At 44.4% G+C, this 15229-nt stretch overlaps 1 protein-coding gene across 2 annotated transcripts in view; it reads right to left on the minus strand.

Annotated features, from left to right (window-relative positions):
- Positions 1-10890, minus strand: part of LNX1 (ligand of numb-protein X 1) — a 70590-nt gene extending 59700 nt beyond the window's left edge. The window contains exon 1 of one of the 2 annotated variants that reach the window (XM_026087927.1): positions 10452-10890. In XM_026087927.1, the coding sequence (XP_025943712.1) occupies positions 10452-10843 (392 nt within the window). In that variant the 5' untranslated portion in view covers positions 10844-10890. Of the gene's footprint in view, positions 1-6579; positions 6672-10451 lie in introns of those variants that run through there. The other variant, XM_026087928.1, reaches the window with a different exon arrangement.
- Positions 10891-15229: the final 4339 nt, after the last annotated feature.

The following is a 15229-nucleotide window of genomic DNA, read 5'->3' on the forward strand; positions in this document are numbered from 1 at the left end:
AATAAGGCAGGATCTTTCTCAAAGTATAACAGAAACGCCAGCTTTCATTAAACACAAAATTCCCAGGCAGAATCAACAAATCCATAAAGTTCTCAAAGTGTTTTTGGTTGCTAGAGCTGTCTCAGACAAACTTATTTCTGCTCATAGAATCACAACATTGGGGAAAAAATACCAACTGATAACAGTCCCTTACTCATGTCATGAAAATGCAGCACTCTTCCCTTGGTTGCAGAAACAGGCGGGATGTGCAGAGAATGGTACCTTTTCTGGGAGACTGGGGCAGAGCGCGGGGGGAGAGAGAGCGAATCCACCCTGCTGCTCCATGGAAAACACTGCATATTTGGCAGAGTGCAATTAGTCCCCAATCAAAGAACAGCTGGTCTCAGGATGGTCATGATAAGTAGAAGTAACTACTTTTCATTGTACCTCCTATACTAGCAGTATAGCGTGTGTCAGTCCTGAATACAGCACAGCCAGACCTAATATAGTTAGAAAATTCAAACTGGGCACCTCAACACCATGAGTTTGGACTAAAACTCTTTCCTTGCTTTTAAGAATAATGTAATATATTTGCAGTTTGTCTACCTGGTCTTTGGCTTGGGGGCTTTCAAGTCATATTCATACTACAATGTCAAGCCTTACTGTGCAGTTCTGAGGGCTGGAAATATTCTTCTTCATGGAGGAACGAAGATGAATGTAAAAGGACCACTGTTTACTTTTCAAGCTGAAAATCTCAGGTAAACTCCTACCTCTGGCTGCCAGTTATGCTTACAATCAATATGGCGTGTGGATTAGCCATATAAGAGATGGTTTGCAACCTGCTCCCTAATTCCCTGTCACTGCCTCCTCCTTGGTAACTTATTGGTACAGCAGGGACTTGTGCTGGCAACTGCACCCTATCTCGCCTGTTTGTAAGAAATCTTATTTCAGGTGTATGTAGGTGTTCTCATAGAGCGCAGCAATCAAATACAGCCCTGACCGTGGTATTCACCCAATATGAAATTTGTGGGTTTCCCATATGTGTTACACGGACAGTGGTGTCAGTCTTTAAGGCCCATGTAGACTCAGGAGTGTGAGCAAGAGCCCGTCAGGAGGGAGAGGAGGGAGCACCCCCACAGAAACCCAGCTGCTCTGTCAGTATTGTTACTGTTGCTTAACTTCCTAAAGTCTTATTAATTTGCACCATCTTGAATGCAGTCCCCTGCCTGCAAGACCTTTGCTTAGCCTAGTGAGCACTGAAGCACACCAGCGCCTTTGCTGTGACCCTGTGTGCACCAGTAAACAGGAATGTGCCCACGGGTTACACAGTTGCAGCTTTTCTATATACTTGTGCATCTGTCCTCAGCAGGAAATAGAGCTGGTGAGGGGGCAGGAGGAAGGGAGAAGAACGGCAGCTGAGCAATGACAGAGCCAGGGTGGAGGGAATAAACACAGTTATGGACCAGGACAGACACTAAGCAGAGGCCAGGACTGGGAAGAGGCAGAGCAGAAGTGGAAGAGTGAGCAAGAAGGCTGGTGGCCTAGGGTCAAGCACAAGGTGGGGGGCACCACCTTGGGCTGGGGAAGTGACACTAACTGTTGCTGGAAATGTTGAGAGAGATCCCAGACGTCTGATGGAAAAACAGCTACCGGGAGGATTTGCTGCCCCTGCGGAGAGCTGGGGGAGAAGCAGAAAGGGAGCCTGACAGCAGCCAGCGTCTGCTGCTGATCTGTGCTGTGGTAGCTGCTCGCATTGAATGGAAGCCTTAAAGGCAGCAGTGGGAGATGATGCCCAGATCAGGAGCCGCCCCAGTGATACCAGAATTTACCATGTTTCCGTCATGGCTTCTTTGCAAGGCTGTAGCATAAAAGTGAAGCTAACAGACAGACCTCAATGGACCAATGCTTTTCCGCTTTAATTCATGTTAGTTCTGCTTTTCCTGAAAGGCATCCAATTCTAGCATACTGGAAAAGGACTCTTCACTCTTTATCTGAAGGTGCTTTGTGTTGGCTATTTAATGTAAATATTCTAAATATTTTGTTTATATTTTCATTCACAAATCTTTCCATTCATTTTAAACTTTAGTCTCAATACTTTCCAGTTTTAAATTAATCTCACAGCTTAACTCTGACACAGATTTTCATGTGCACAGCTTTGCCCAGAGTAAGGATGCTAACAGGTGACCCACGCAATGGATTAACACATTAGCAGAAAAGGAGTTGCAGGCTTACCAATTTTGTCACAAATATTGCATGCAATATGCACTGCCCAGATGCCTGAAGGGCTCCTGCACTTTCTGATTTCAGTGCAGCTACACTCATAAGCACAGGCTTAAAGTCAGACACAAGTTTGACCACCACCAAGTTGAACAAAAGTTAAAAAAAGTGAACTGCGTGGGTATGTTGTATGCTGGAACGGGGCCAAGAGGACTCAGCCACTGGCAGCCTCAAGCCACAAGGAGCCCATCCCACAAACACGTCCATCGGGCACAGCTCTTTCATCCTGCAAACCTTACGGCATACAAGGAACTGCATGTGTGCGAGATGCAGGGATGTTCGTATTTGCAAAGACATCCACGTGTGGAAGGATATCATAAGATCAAAATTAAATGTTGCTCTGGCAACTTCTGTAAACATCACATCGGTCCTGTACTGAAAATGAGGATCTTTGAGGGAATTAGCTGATTTGAAAACAAGCAGATACTATAATTTTCAACTCTTATCTTTCACTATGGAATTCTCCCTTCACCTAATATCTTGAACTAAATTGTGCTTACCATAAAAAAGACATGCCCAAAGACACTGGAAGACAGCTGGCGCTTGTGTCTCTTCTTTTCAAATTGAATGAACAGAGAAACTAAATTTTACTGGCTATTCCAGCCAAAGTGCTGTTTTGAAATGCAAGAGAGTAGTTATCCTATAAAAGTTATATGGGGAAACTTGATCCAGTTAATTTGGTGAGATTTCTTTGACTGCTTCACGTAAAACTGAAGAGTGATAAGAAAAAAAAAGAAGCAATTTTTAGCATGCAGAAGTAGCAGATAAGTTGTGCATTTCCTTCTAACAAACAATCGATTTAAAAAAAAATGGTTCATTCAAATTAGTGGGGTAGATGTAGTGGATTAACAGTGCTGACTAAGGCCAGGAGCAGTCTAATCTTCAGAGCGAAGCACTGCCAGCAAACCCAGCTATTCCAGCTCTCAACCTCTGCTGAGCACGCAGACTGCCGGGCACCCTCCCAGGACAGTCACCTGGTGAGCCTGGCCACGTGTCCAAAGGGGATTACATTGAAAACCAACATTTTCCATGTGACTGAGGTCCTCAGAGGGACAAGGAGAGGTTTTCCACTGTCTAGTCATGCATCCTTTCCCTCACCATTTTATTTCTAAGTGGTCTGTTGAGGTCCAAGAGTACAGATCCCTTCTGCAGGGTGAGACCCTGCTGCACAGGGCACGACTCTTGGAAGTAACAGGACCAGCAGCAGAGGCAGGCATCTCGCGGTGCCAGCGGTACTACCAGCACCTCACTGGGATCTGAAGGAGAAGGCGCGGATCCAGGACAGTGTAGCTGGACGGGGTCTCCATGGATCTCAAGGACCTCACAGACCTTTACAATGCCAAGAGCTATTGGGTTTCTGTGGATACATCCTACCCCCTCCCGGAGACTCAGCTAGGGAAACTTCACAGATCTGTATTCTTCTGCAGGGGGTTTTCATGGGCCCCCTTTCAGGAGGGAGCACCCTGGCTTAACAACAGTTGCTATTAACATTTTGGCAAATCACAAGAGCAGCATAAGTGCTGAGATGTTTGGTGGGGGGCAAAGGAGGGACAACAAAGGCCAGGCAAGTGGTTTTAGTGCAGGTGACAGTGTCAGGAGATAAATATTTGCTCACTAAGAATACCTATAATTATCGAACTGCTAACACAGAAACCTAAAAACAGCAGCACTCCACATCTGTCCCATGAAATGCCACTGCAAAACATGCACACACCTATTTCCACCTGCCTGACATCTGACTGAGGTGCAAAGGTCTAACACAGCCTTTACCCAACTTCATTTCTCCTCTTCAACTCTTCTAAACTCCTCTTTATTTCTTAAATAGATTCCGGAGACGCAGGCTCCAAAGGCTTTAGGCTATATTGTAATCCCTATTCCCCAAACCCATTCTGCACTTAAGAAAAAAAAAACGCCCTCAAACCGTAGCAACCTCCACTGAACACTACGCAAACAACCTAATCTTTATTTTAACAAGGTACAAGAGAAGAGAAGGGTGATATGAGCGGGAGCGCAGTGCGAAACCCAGCAGCTGTATTTGGCCTCTCGTGGCGAGCGCAGTGGCCGTATCTGTTCGCCCGTGTTTCTCCTGACTGTCCCCTTGCTGCGCTCTCCCGGCTGGCCCCGGCTTCCCAGGGCCGGCATCTTTTGTGGGTGCCAGCCAACAAAATAACGCGTCCTGACTGAGGCCAATATTTGTCCTGGCCTGCAACCAAAGACAGCGCGATAATGAAAAAACATTTTCTGCTTACTACAATCTAGTTTTGAGCCGTGGGGAAAGCTGTCAGATACGCTACACCGGGTGGTGGCTCTTCAGCTGCCTTTGGGGAAGGATTAAAAAGCTGCCTCCGCGGGCCTGGGGCCACCAAGGGCAGGGGCACTGCGCCCGGGCGCCGGCTCGTCTTGATGCCAGCGCTCACCCCGTCACACCTGCAAAACTGCACAAAACACGTCCTGGACGCAAGTGCCTGAGCAACCGAAGAAACAACCTGTAGGTCATAACATTAATACAAACTGATTAACTGGGACTGAAAACAGTCTTCCTCTTTCAGACGCTGTTATTAGAGAGGGCCTCGACACAGCCTGCAGATCAGGGCGGCAGCGCCTGTGCAGGACCAAGCCGTAGCCAGAGGCACCGAGCACACGCAGAGCAGGAAAAATTCCCCAAACCAGCTCCAGCTGCCCGGCGCCCCTTCGGATTACGCGACAGCCGGCACATCGCAGTCGGCGCGGCCGCTGCTGGGGGGCGGCCTGGGCTCGGCACCGGGCAGGGACTGCACCTCCCATTACTGACAGCCAGGGATGCACGTCCAAGCCCGCGCCCACGGCCTCCAGAACCGCTCCAGAACAGCGTGACTAACATTTCTGTGGGTGAGAGGGCTAAATAAATAAGAGAGAAAAAACTACTGTACGGAGCAGCCCTTTATCCTTGGAGAATCAGTGAACCTGAATTTCCCAAGAAAAGCAATGAGGCTGCGTGCGCACGTGTGCTCCGATTAATCTCATCGGTTTGTTTTCCTGGAAACTAGTCATCCCAGATGCCATTGTTTCCATTATAAATGCTCATCTGCTCTGTTTTCAGCTTGATTTTTCCTGTAGCCTGCTTTGCTTAGCTGGCCTTTAAAAAAAAAAAAAAGTTCTTAAACAAAATATTTTTAAATTAAAATGAGGACATAGCTGTAACCATCAAATCCAGATTCGTCAAATGTTTRAAAACACATACAGAAATCCTGAGCAGTGGCACAAAGAATAACTAAATTATTTATAGTTGCCATGCATATCACACAATAATTTCAAAGGGGGACTTTCTGTTTCTGCAAAACACTGCTGACGGTAGAAACAAAACCTTTTGTAAATTAATATCATTTGTACTAACCACAACTGTTACTGAAACATTCCTACTGTAGGCACAAAATGGTCATTTCTCATTTCTGAGCAGAATTAGCTTTTTCATTCATTTTCTCAAGGAATATTTTAGAGGTTTTTTCTTAAAATACAAACAGGACAAAATTAATTAAAAAACATACAGGAACAAATATCTGTTTCTATTCATAAAGGCCAAATAATTATTGCAATAACATCCAAACACAAATTAGACTAGCATCATTTTCTGATCATACCATAGAATATTTGTTTTATGGGTTGGAAAGCTCAGCTATGAGGTTGTCCGGGATTTTTATTTTTTTAAGACACAAGAATATATATACATGGATCACTATACTGATATTCGCATTAGAGAGAAAATAACATTCTGCTGCAGGCACAAATACAACATAGGAAATTTTTTTCCTCTCTCAAGTGAATTATTTCTGGTGGAAGGATTCTTGGTGTTTTGCTACAGCCATGCAGATTTACACACAGAGCCTTATGTATGTACACACAGGGCTCTGCTGAGGTTGTCTATCTGTGATGCCCTCCTCTATGCCCAGCTCCTGTGCGAGGCTATTTATGGAAAGTAAAGAAGAGACACAGATTCAAAAATGGAAAACACTCGAAACCCAACAACCACTGAAAATGTCGGCACAGAAAAGCAAAGTTGATACGGAAAAAGACTGTTTCATTCAGCGTGCCTCAGCTGCTTCCACACTTGGAGAGCAAAGCAATGGGGAAGTACTGCTATTATTAGCCCTTCGGTTGAGAAGCAGCTCGATTGTGGTGGTGTTTTAAGCTATTGGCAAGATGTTTTGTAATTTCCTTCACATACACACACAGAGACACAGAGACAGACAGAGACACCAAACCGCGGCACAGGGAGAATCTCCCCACCGTGGTGCCGAAACACAGACAGACAAAGAGCACAAGGACAGCGCGACTGTGCGTACTCACAGCTCGGAGTACAGGAAGTGCAGGTTGCCCACATTGTCTATGTAGTTTGCAGGACTTAGCCAAGGTAGGACCAGCAACAGAAGAGCCTTCATTTTCAGTGCAGGGCTGGCACTGCTGCTGGGTCTCCTCCTTCCCACTTTCTCTCTGTGCTGGTGGGACACACACCTCCAAGCTTTTGTGGCAGCCAAGCCCCTTCTAAACAAGCCTTTCTGTCTCAACGCAATGGTGGCACATTATGAATCAATTTTAAATCCCTGAAATGAAGCTACACTGAAAAATCATTGACCTGTAAAAGGATTACTTGATCTGACTCTCAGATGGGGAGATGTGAGGGTTTAGGGACAGCACAGCATGGTTGGCGAGACAGTGACTTATGCTGCAGAGCAGAATGATGCACAGGGAAGAGACCTGCCTCCTGCAGTATTCAGAGTGGTTCTTCAGAGGCAGCTGGTACGTTTACATCACTGCCCACAAGCAGATGGGTTACAAGCTGAACTCCATCACGGAAGGGTCCAGCTGTCTGAAAAGGGGGGAAAAATGCCCCCCATGGAATTTTGAAGCAGGCTGTATCAGAAGACCACACCTTTTTAAAGTAAAACACTGCAAAAGATCACAGCCAACTGCTGGCTGTTGGAGCTCATTCTGAATTCCTCAAATCAGTCAGATGCTTTTGTGCAAATATAAATCATGTAGCAAACCAAGGACACCTCTCTTCTCGCTCTTTTTGAATGATGCAAGAGCAAACATTAAAGCATTCCTTTAAAAAAGGATGCTTTTAATGCAATGCTCCGTGGCAATTGGAGTTAAAAAAAATTAAAGTTCTCGCCTCAATTACAAAACATAAAACACAGCAAACTCACCTTGTCCCATCAGTGACCTCATCTTTGATCAGGGCAAGGTTTCGTTTTCTCTCTGGGAACCAGGATTGGTCGGAGATTGATTTATGCAAGAAATGTGAGAACTGCCAACTACCCTGATGACTTGCATAGAGCCTGCTTTAATTTATTCACTGAGAACACTGATCACATTCAGTCAAGATTTCAGACTGGGTCTGAGCTGGTCCCTCCACAGGCATCAGGCTATTATTATTATCATCATCAGAGTCATACACTTTCTCTCCCCCCTATTGATCCACCACAGTTAAAAAGAACGCTGTCATTTCAGTCTGCAATGTGCTTGGACATGACAGAGCTGGTGCCTGAAGAGCACGCTGCCCTTCTCGGCTCCTGCACTGTTCTGAGGTGGCAATTGGATGGCAAGGGAGGTTTCTGCACTTCTGTGAATTAAATTAGGCAGAGGCATAAATACCTTCAGTGATAATTAACAAATGCTGCATTTAAAAAATAAAAACACTGCACACTCCCTACAGACGCAAGGTTTCAAAATGACCCAATATGGGTCATTCTGCTGAAACTCAGAAAGTTGTCTCTTAATTCTTCCTGCAGACAGGAATGGCAGTGAGGCTGCCCCACCTCCTAGGAAGTAGCAATGGGCTTAAATATAAAAATTTTAGTGAAACCCCCAGTGGCAAAGGTACCTACTATTTCCTACTCCCCTGCTGGCTGCCCTTCAGCCTTGCAGTAACTCAGCCCTCCATCTGAGGAAGGAAAATAGGTTTCATGAGTGGCAAGGAAGGAGCTCACAGCTTGCGTAGCTTTGTCTTGTATCGAACTACCTTACAGGCTTTAAGATTTGATGAAGAGGGAGATCACTGCTCTGTCTCTCCAGTCCCTCTTCCTCCAGGTTTTCAAAGGTGGAGCTTGGTGGGGGGAGACTTACGTGGGGCAGGACAGAAAGAATTCTTCCTACTGCTGGCTAGGCTCAGGCCAGGTGAGCCAGAAGCATATAATCTTAACGATCCCAAGAAAAAAATCCAGGTCACTGACATTCAGTAATAAGCACTGGAATAAAACTTGACAGACTTTTACAGAATCAAATTTCCATTCACAATACCACAATTCTGCAAGGCACATATGAGAAGGACATCTTTATTACTATCTTGAGGAGGAGAAACCAAGACACTGGAGCGACTTGTACATGTCCACATAGGAGAGTCAACACTGGAAATCAGGAATTGTGCAAACTGTTTGGCTTCTATGTAAAAAAACAAAATTGCAATTTGCTCATTTTCTGAGTTTTTTTAAAGTTAATTTTATGGCCAAGGATCCATTATCTCAAGATAAAAGAAGTCAAATGGGAGGATCTAGAATACATTAAAGTCAACTACATGCATGGCAAAGGGAAAGGGTAGTTGCACTAAGGTCTCAAGGTTTAATCATTGGAATTTGTAGAGAAACAGTAGCTCACAGCAAAGTATCAGTCCTTTTACCTGCACTACTGCTGAAATTTGTATTTGAGGCATGTCAGGGAAGTACTGACCAAAGGCAGAAAATTGTAGGCAACCTGGCTGATTTTTCCCTTCAGAAACAGAAAGCTAACCTTGCAAGAACACAGCTGACCTGGATCAGAGGCTGCTGACACCACCTCTAAACACCATGAGCCATAAGACAGCAGCTCTGTGAACAGTGAAATCCAATTCCAGAAGCAGCAGGGCCAAAGCATGCACAACCCCTGCAAATGTGCAAGCACCAAGCCTCAAGTATGTGAGAAGTGTGCTCTCGCCCTTTGCAAGGGGGTTAGTGCTAATGTTTTTTTTCCTTTTTAATAATGCAAAACAGTCAATACTTCTGGTTGGTTAAACCATGATACTACTGCTCCATCCCTCTGCTCACATGCCCTCTGAGACGAAGTGGCACCACTGACTTTCAGCAAGGTTCAGGCCACGAAGGGCAGATCCATATAGGGCAAGGGATGCTCCAACACTCAGCAGTACTGTGTCTGTTCAGGAACTTGCCCTCCAGCAGCAGCGTGTGGCACCCTGAGCTGGTTGCCCAGGGTTTCCTATGTAATGCACAGGCAGAAGCATGCACCTAGGACCATGACTCGTGCCAGCAAACTGCAGGGGAAGTCATTTCACTGGCCAACAGAAAAAGGTTGCAAACAAAGGTCAAGTCTTAAACACCACCTCTCCTCAGATCTGAGATGCTCTGCTCTGGACTATGCAGAAGCATTTGTCCGCAGTCAGAAATCACAGCCCTGAAGGTATCTCTTCATTCTTCCTTTCAAAAAGGAGGAGATGCAAGACAAAAGCAGCAGCATATGCTTTTACCCAGTAAAATGGAGGATCATTCACCATCAGCTCTCTCCTTCCAGAGGATCCAAACCAATCCCTGGAGATCTCTCTCCCAGAGCCAGGAGGGAGGGTGTCCTGACCACTGGGATCAGTAAGTCTGGGCTGGGAACTGGGCAAGGGAAGGCCTTCCACACCGCACAAGAGAGCCGAAGGCTCAAGGAGCCCCACGGCGTGGTGGGAAAGTGCTCACCTGGAAGAAAGGAGCCCTCAGCTCCAAGCCATGCTCCAAAGACCAATACAAACCAGAAGATTTTCTGCTCTACTTCACATATAGGTCATTTGTGAATCAAAAGAGGGCTGAAGAAAAAGCAATTATAAAACCCTTAATGTACTACTGAAATATTTATGATAGTTCAGCTTCCTAAAACTCACAGATCTCTTCGAGTGACTAAATATACGCTTCCATTATGCAGCTAACCACCAGGTATCCTCACAGAATTGCTAACGATAGCATGAAGTGCCTTGAATGTATTCAGCTCTAAAAAGAGAGTAAGATATAATCAAATAAATGTACCAAATTCAAGTCTAGATTCCTTATACTACAGGCATTCATTGGGACTGAATTTGCTAAATCTTTCTCTATGTTAACTATTTTAATCAGTTTATTGAAGATGTTATTCCCTTCCCTCAAGGAAAAGAAAGAGAAGTGAAAAAACTCCATCTATCAACAAAAACTTACTGGGTTTGGAAATGCTGTTCCAGGTCGCCGCGTTGCACCACCTCTGAGCAGTGCTCTGTGAAAGGGCAGCTAACCATTAGCTTATCCAGGAGCTTATTCACGAGGATGCTGGACTTTCTGCAGGACTGCAGAATCACAAGTTTGCGATCCATGGGACAGAAGTCCTTTTCCAAGAGGAAGTTCGTCAGGCAGGCTGTGCAGAAGGTGTGACCACAGAGCGTGTCTAATGGCTGAAGCAAAGGTTGCAGGCAAATGTGGCAGATCAGATCATCATCCACTTCTTCCATGTAGTTGTACAAGTGGTTTTCTTCAGGTAAATGCGCGTGGCCGCAGGTGATGCACAGTGGCAGAGAGCTATCCTCCATCTCTTCTGGCGACTCTTTCTGGCTCATAATCGGAATTGATGCAATTCAAAAGCAGGCAGACAAAAACAACCAACCTGCTTTCTATTTCTGAGAGCAGTAGTGAGGCCTGTGTGCCATCAGATCTGTGGGGAAGAAAGCCAAAAAATTATGGATTCTTTTCTCTTAAGACACTTATAATGGATATAAAATACTTGAGCAGTTTTCAGGGAAGGATTGCATCTTTAGGATGGGAGAGTGAGGCAAAGGAGAGGGGAAAAAAAAGATAATTAATTTCAAGCACTTTAATTATTCAGTTATTTATTTTTACATCTAGCTCAACTTACCCACTTTTTCTCATTGTCAGGAAAGATACCAAGACAGGGAGAATACTACAGGTATTTAAAGGTTAAAAACTTTAAATTAGCATAAAATTGCAGTCCAAGTCATCTGATTTTTTTTATAGTGGTCACATTACTTCTGTTGGAAAAGCAGCAGCATCACGTGTAAGCAAACAGTGCAAGACCATGCAGAAATTAATGGTTACTGCCCAAACCACCTCCTCAGCACAGAAAGAGAAACCGGTAACTTAACCTAACACACATGGGCATACAGACAATATATATACACTCCACTGGAGGTAGAAAAGCACATGGGCTTGTAAGAATTTAGAGCTTGGGAGATGCCAGGCCACCCTTTCCCCCTCAAGCTGAGCACTTACAGTCATCTGTGCTGGCATAAATACCTATATTTTATTTTCCAAAGCACCGAATACCTCAAGTGCTGAAGTGATGTTCATAACACAGGGCCAAGGGCTGTATCTCTCAAGATTAGGCCTATTCCCTTCATAATTCACATTAAAGAAACCCAGTATGTCCCTAACTACAAACCCAATTAGCAAGTGCTGGCCAGAGTACCTGCCTGCTAGTATTTTAAAGATGCAAGCACTGTGGGTGGCAACAAAACTGAACAGTAATTTGTAGTTTTTACTTGATGAGCCCTGACTGCTCTTTGGAGCACTTATTTCTCATTACACGTATGTTTATTTTGATAGACCTCTTTGAAAATAAACATGAAGATATAAAATATGCAATGGCCTAATTACTACTCTTGCTTGAAAATGTAAATCTTATTTGTTGCTATGCCATAACACTGTACCCTAGCTTCCAGCTTGACTTAATTTGCAGAGACAATTTGTCAGCCTCAGACACCCATGTCTGAGGGCAAATGAGGGAAAGAATAAAACAAACAAACAAACAAACAAACAGAAAAAGGACTACTACAACAGAGAGTATTTTCATTTAAAGTAAAACTAAACCTTACTTTTAAGTAAAGCTCATGGGCTTCAAACCTAAGAAATTAACTTTAATATGGCAGGGGGGTTCTGACATAAAGGTAAAATGATAGCCCCACTAACTCTATCCAGATGCTTAAATGTCAAACATTCACTTTAATGCTTTGCTAGATCCTATTCTTATGTAGCAATTATGCTAAGCGTCTGTATAATAATATTTCTTGCGCGCAAGACTAAGTTCTTTGTGGTTGCTCTGCATAAGCTCTGTCTCCTGATTAGCAGTAGCTTCATTTGTATTAAAAACATCAGCCATTTGAATTCTTGTGAATTTTCAAAATACTCTATATTGCAGCAAATGTTCCCTTTAATAAAAATATTCAGCAGAACTTTATGTACAATTGTTTCAGAAGGAAAAAGCATCTTTATACAGTGCAGAAAACAACTCAACCTGCTATATTAATATAGGAATTGAAAAACATATTATTTGACCCTATTAGGTTGTCATACACAGTAAAATGAAATAAGAAAAAGACAAAGATGATCATCCTGGAATAAGTACTGAAAAGCTCAAATAAGAGAGAAAACACAAAAAAAAGTGACAGAATTTAGAATTTGCGGGGTTGTGGCTTTAAAAATAGCGATAAAATAAATTAGAAATCAATAAAAGGTGACAAAAATAGCATTGCTTAATTCTTTCCTACTTCCAGAAGGTCCAGCTTCAACCTGACTTTACTGCCAAACGCAAAAACAAGAATATTAGCATGGACTTCAACAGAAGTGGAAGTAGACCCAGCCTGTCTATTCCTGACAATGCTATACTTAAAATGGCTGTGAAATTGGGCAGACCTCTGCTACCTTGGTTAAAGTAAGGGTGCCAGTCACTGCTACTTTACATCTAATAATCTTGAGCGAGAGAGCCATCTCTAAAATACCTAAGGCAACGTTGGTGTGCAGCAAGATGGAATAACTCTGATCAAGATAAAGCACAGAAAATTTTAAGCATATGTAAGTTATACTACACAAGAGACTTAGCATGTTCACTCTGGCAAAACTGCAGCAAATATGCTGGCCTGACCATCTTAAACTGAACATCACACGCTCAGTGACACTGCCTGTAGCTGAGGGGATGCAAAGGTACTGTATCGAGGTGGAAGGACAAGTCTCTGATCCCTTGAATCTTTAAGGATGCATTTATTATTTATTTCTTCAGGTAAAATACACCTGTGAATACTGTTCAGCGTCTCACCAGCCATTATGGTGCACAGGGAGAACAGCTGCACGGACAGAGCCGAAGCACTCCTGACAGCTCACCTCCACCCTTGCCTTTCTGCACTGCCTCAACGGTGAGTGAGAAGAGACATCTTTGCATCCACCTCCAAATCCTGCAAATTACCGGCAAATCCCAACTGTGATAAATCCAATGGAGGGAGCAAATCCCCAAGGTCACGTTCACTTTTTGTAATACTAGTGAAAACACCAGATAACGCCATAACTGGTGTAGCAGTAATGACACCCCAGACTGGCTGTGGCTAGGCCACCTGCCACTTCTGAAAACACAAGTAATCAGTTTGTTCCAATTACCTCCATTTTATTCTCTAGCCAGCTAACAGAAGTGAGTGACAGGAACCTATTACACCCTTTCGCAAGGACTCTGGGATGCTAAATGTTCGAGAAATGCCTAGCACCTGGGGTTCCCAGGAGAACGCACCATTTTTTGCCATTTCTCCACTCTCCTGTCACATCCTCTTGTGTTGCCACACAAACAGCCAAACAGGTGTTCTCCCTGTGCACCATAAATCACAATAAGCTCACTCCAGAAACTTGGTTGCTTCAGTGATGTTCCCAAGCATGGAAACAGCTATTTCTTGATTGCAGGAGGATCTGAAGCTTGGCTCTTGTTAGCTTGCTGAAAGCTCGACCCAGGGCTCTGGTATAAAGCCGAGCCAACCCACGACACCACCTTGTGTGGCCAAACTGCCTGTTATCCGAGGACGTGAAACAAGGATTGAATGCACACCTGCAGAGGTGGGTAACCACTCCCAGCTGCAGCGTGAGGAACTGGGGCCAGCAGGATGCCAGCACCTTCACCGAGGACAGGTAGTGCGAGACCGAAGACCTGGCATGCCAGTAGCCACCTTCCAGCCTCTTGCCTGAACCCTGACAGCGCAGCTCCTCCCACTGCCCCTCCGCTCCCACACACAACAATGCTGCGGTTCCTCCGGTGCAGATTAGGTACAGCTGGAAACGGTGCTGCAGTGCTGAAGCGACTAAGATTATTTTCACAATGACAACCGAGAGAGAGAGAGAGAAACTTTGCTGCCCTACGGCCACGTTCTGCTGCAGTAAAAAAGATCAAAGAAGCCCTGGCACAGGCAAAACGAGTTGATGCAGYCCTTTGACGGCGGCGGGCAAGACGGGCTGACAGCCTCTGCAAGGCAAACCTGGGCAGCAGAGACTGCAGGCAGCAGGATGCCATAGAAATTAACTGTGCTCAGTGTCAAAGTAAGGGGAAACGCCACTGGCTGCCTTTAGTGTCCCCTTTCAAAGAGGAGTTGGAGACAAAGGCTCCTCGTGACTCTGAAAGAAGCTGATCACCTGCCACATTAAGGTGTTTATGGATGGTTATTGCAACCATTGAAGCAAAAGGGACAAGAAGAAAGCTGCACCAGTTCTGTCCTACATTATGTCCTCAAAAGTTTCCAGACTTTTCCTGGCTGAATTACAGATATTCTTTATGAACCTGACATGCTTATAATGCTTTTCCAGTGAAAAATTGCAAGTGTGGGATACTGTACCAGAATTTCACATTGTTTACATAAATTGCAAATACTTGCTAATGCCCAGGGAAATGAAAGCATCCATGTTAATTAATAACCACCACTGAACTTGTAGAAGGCCTTAATGCAAGTCCTATGGCCTACGCTATTTAGAAGATTTAGATGATAGACTAAATGATAACAGAAGCTCCTTTACAATCTGAAAAAAATCTGTTAACCTCTTCCGGCTAATCCGGTTGATTTTCATCCACAAAGAACCTTGTTAAATGACTGGACATACTCAAGTAAGGAAGTCATCGCTATCCATCTTTGATCAGTGACTGTACTGTCAAGGGCATTAGCGCTGAGCATGTAGAAGGGAGTTGT

Source organism: Apteryx rowi, unplaced genomic scaffold, assembly GCF_003343035.1.
Source record: "Apteryx rowi isolate R43461 unplaced genomic scaffold, aptRow1 scaffold_740, whole genome shotgun sequence".
Lineage (NCBI taxonomy): Eukaryota > Metazoa > Chordata > Aves > Apterygiformes > Apterygidae > Apteryx > Apteryx rowi.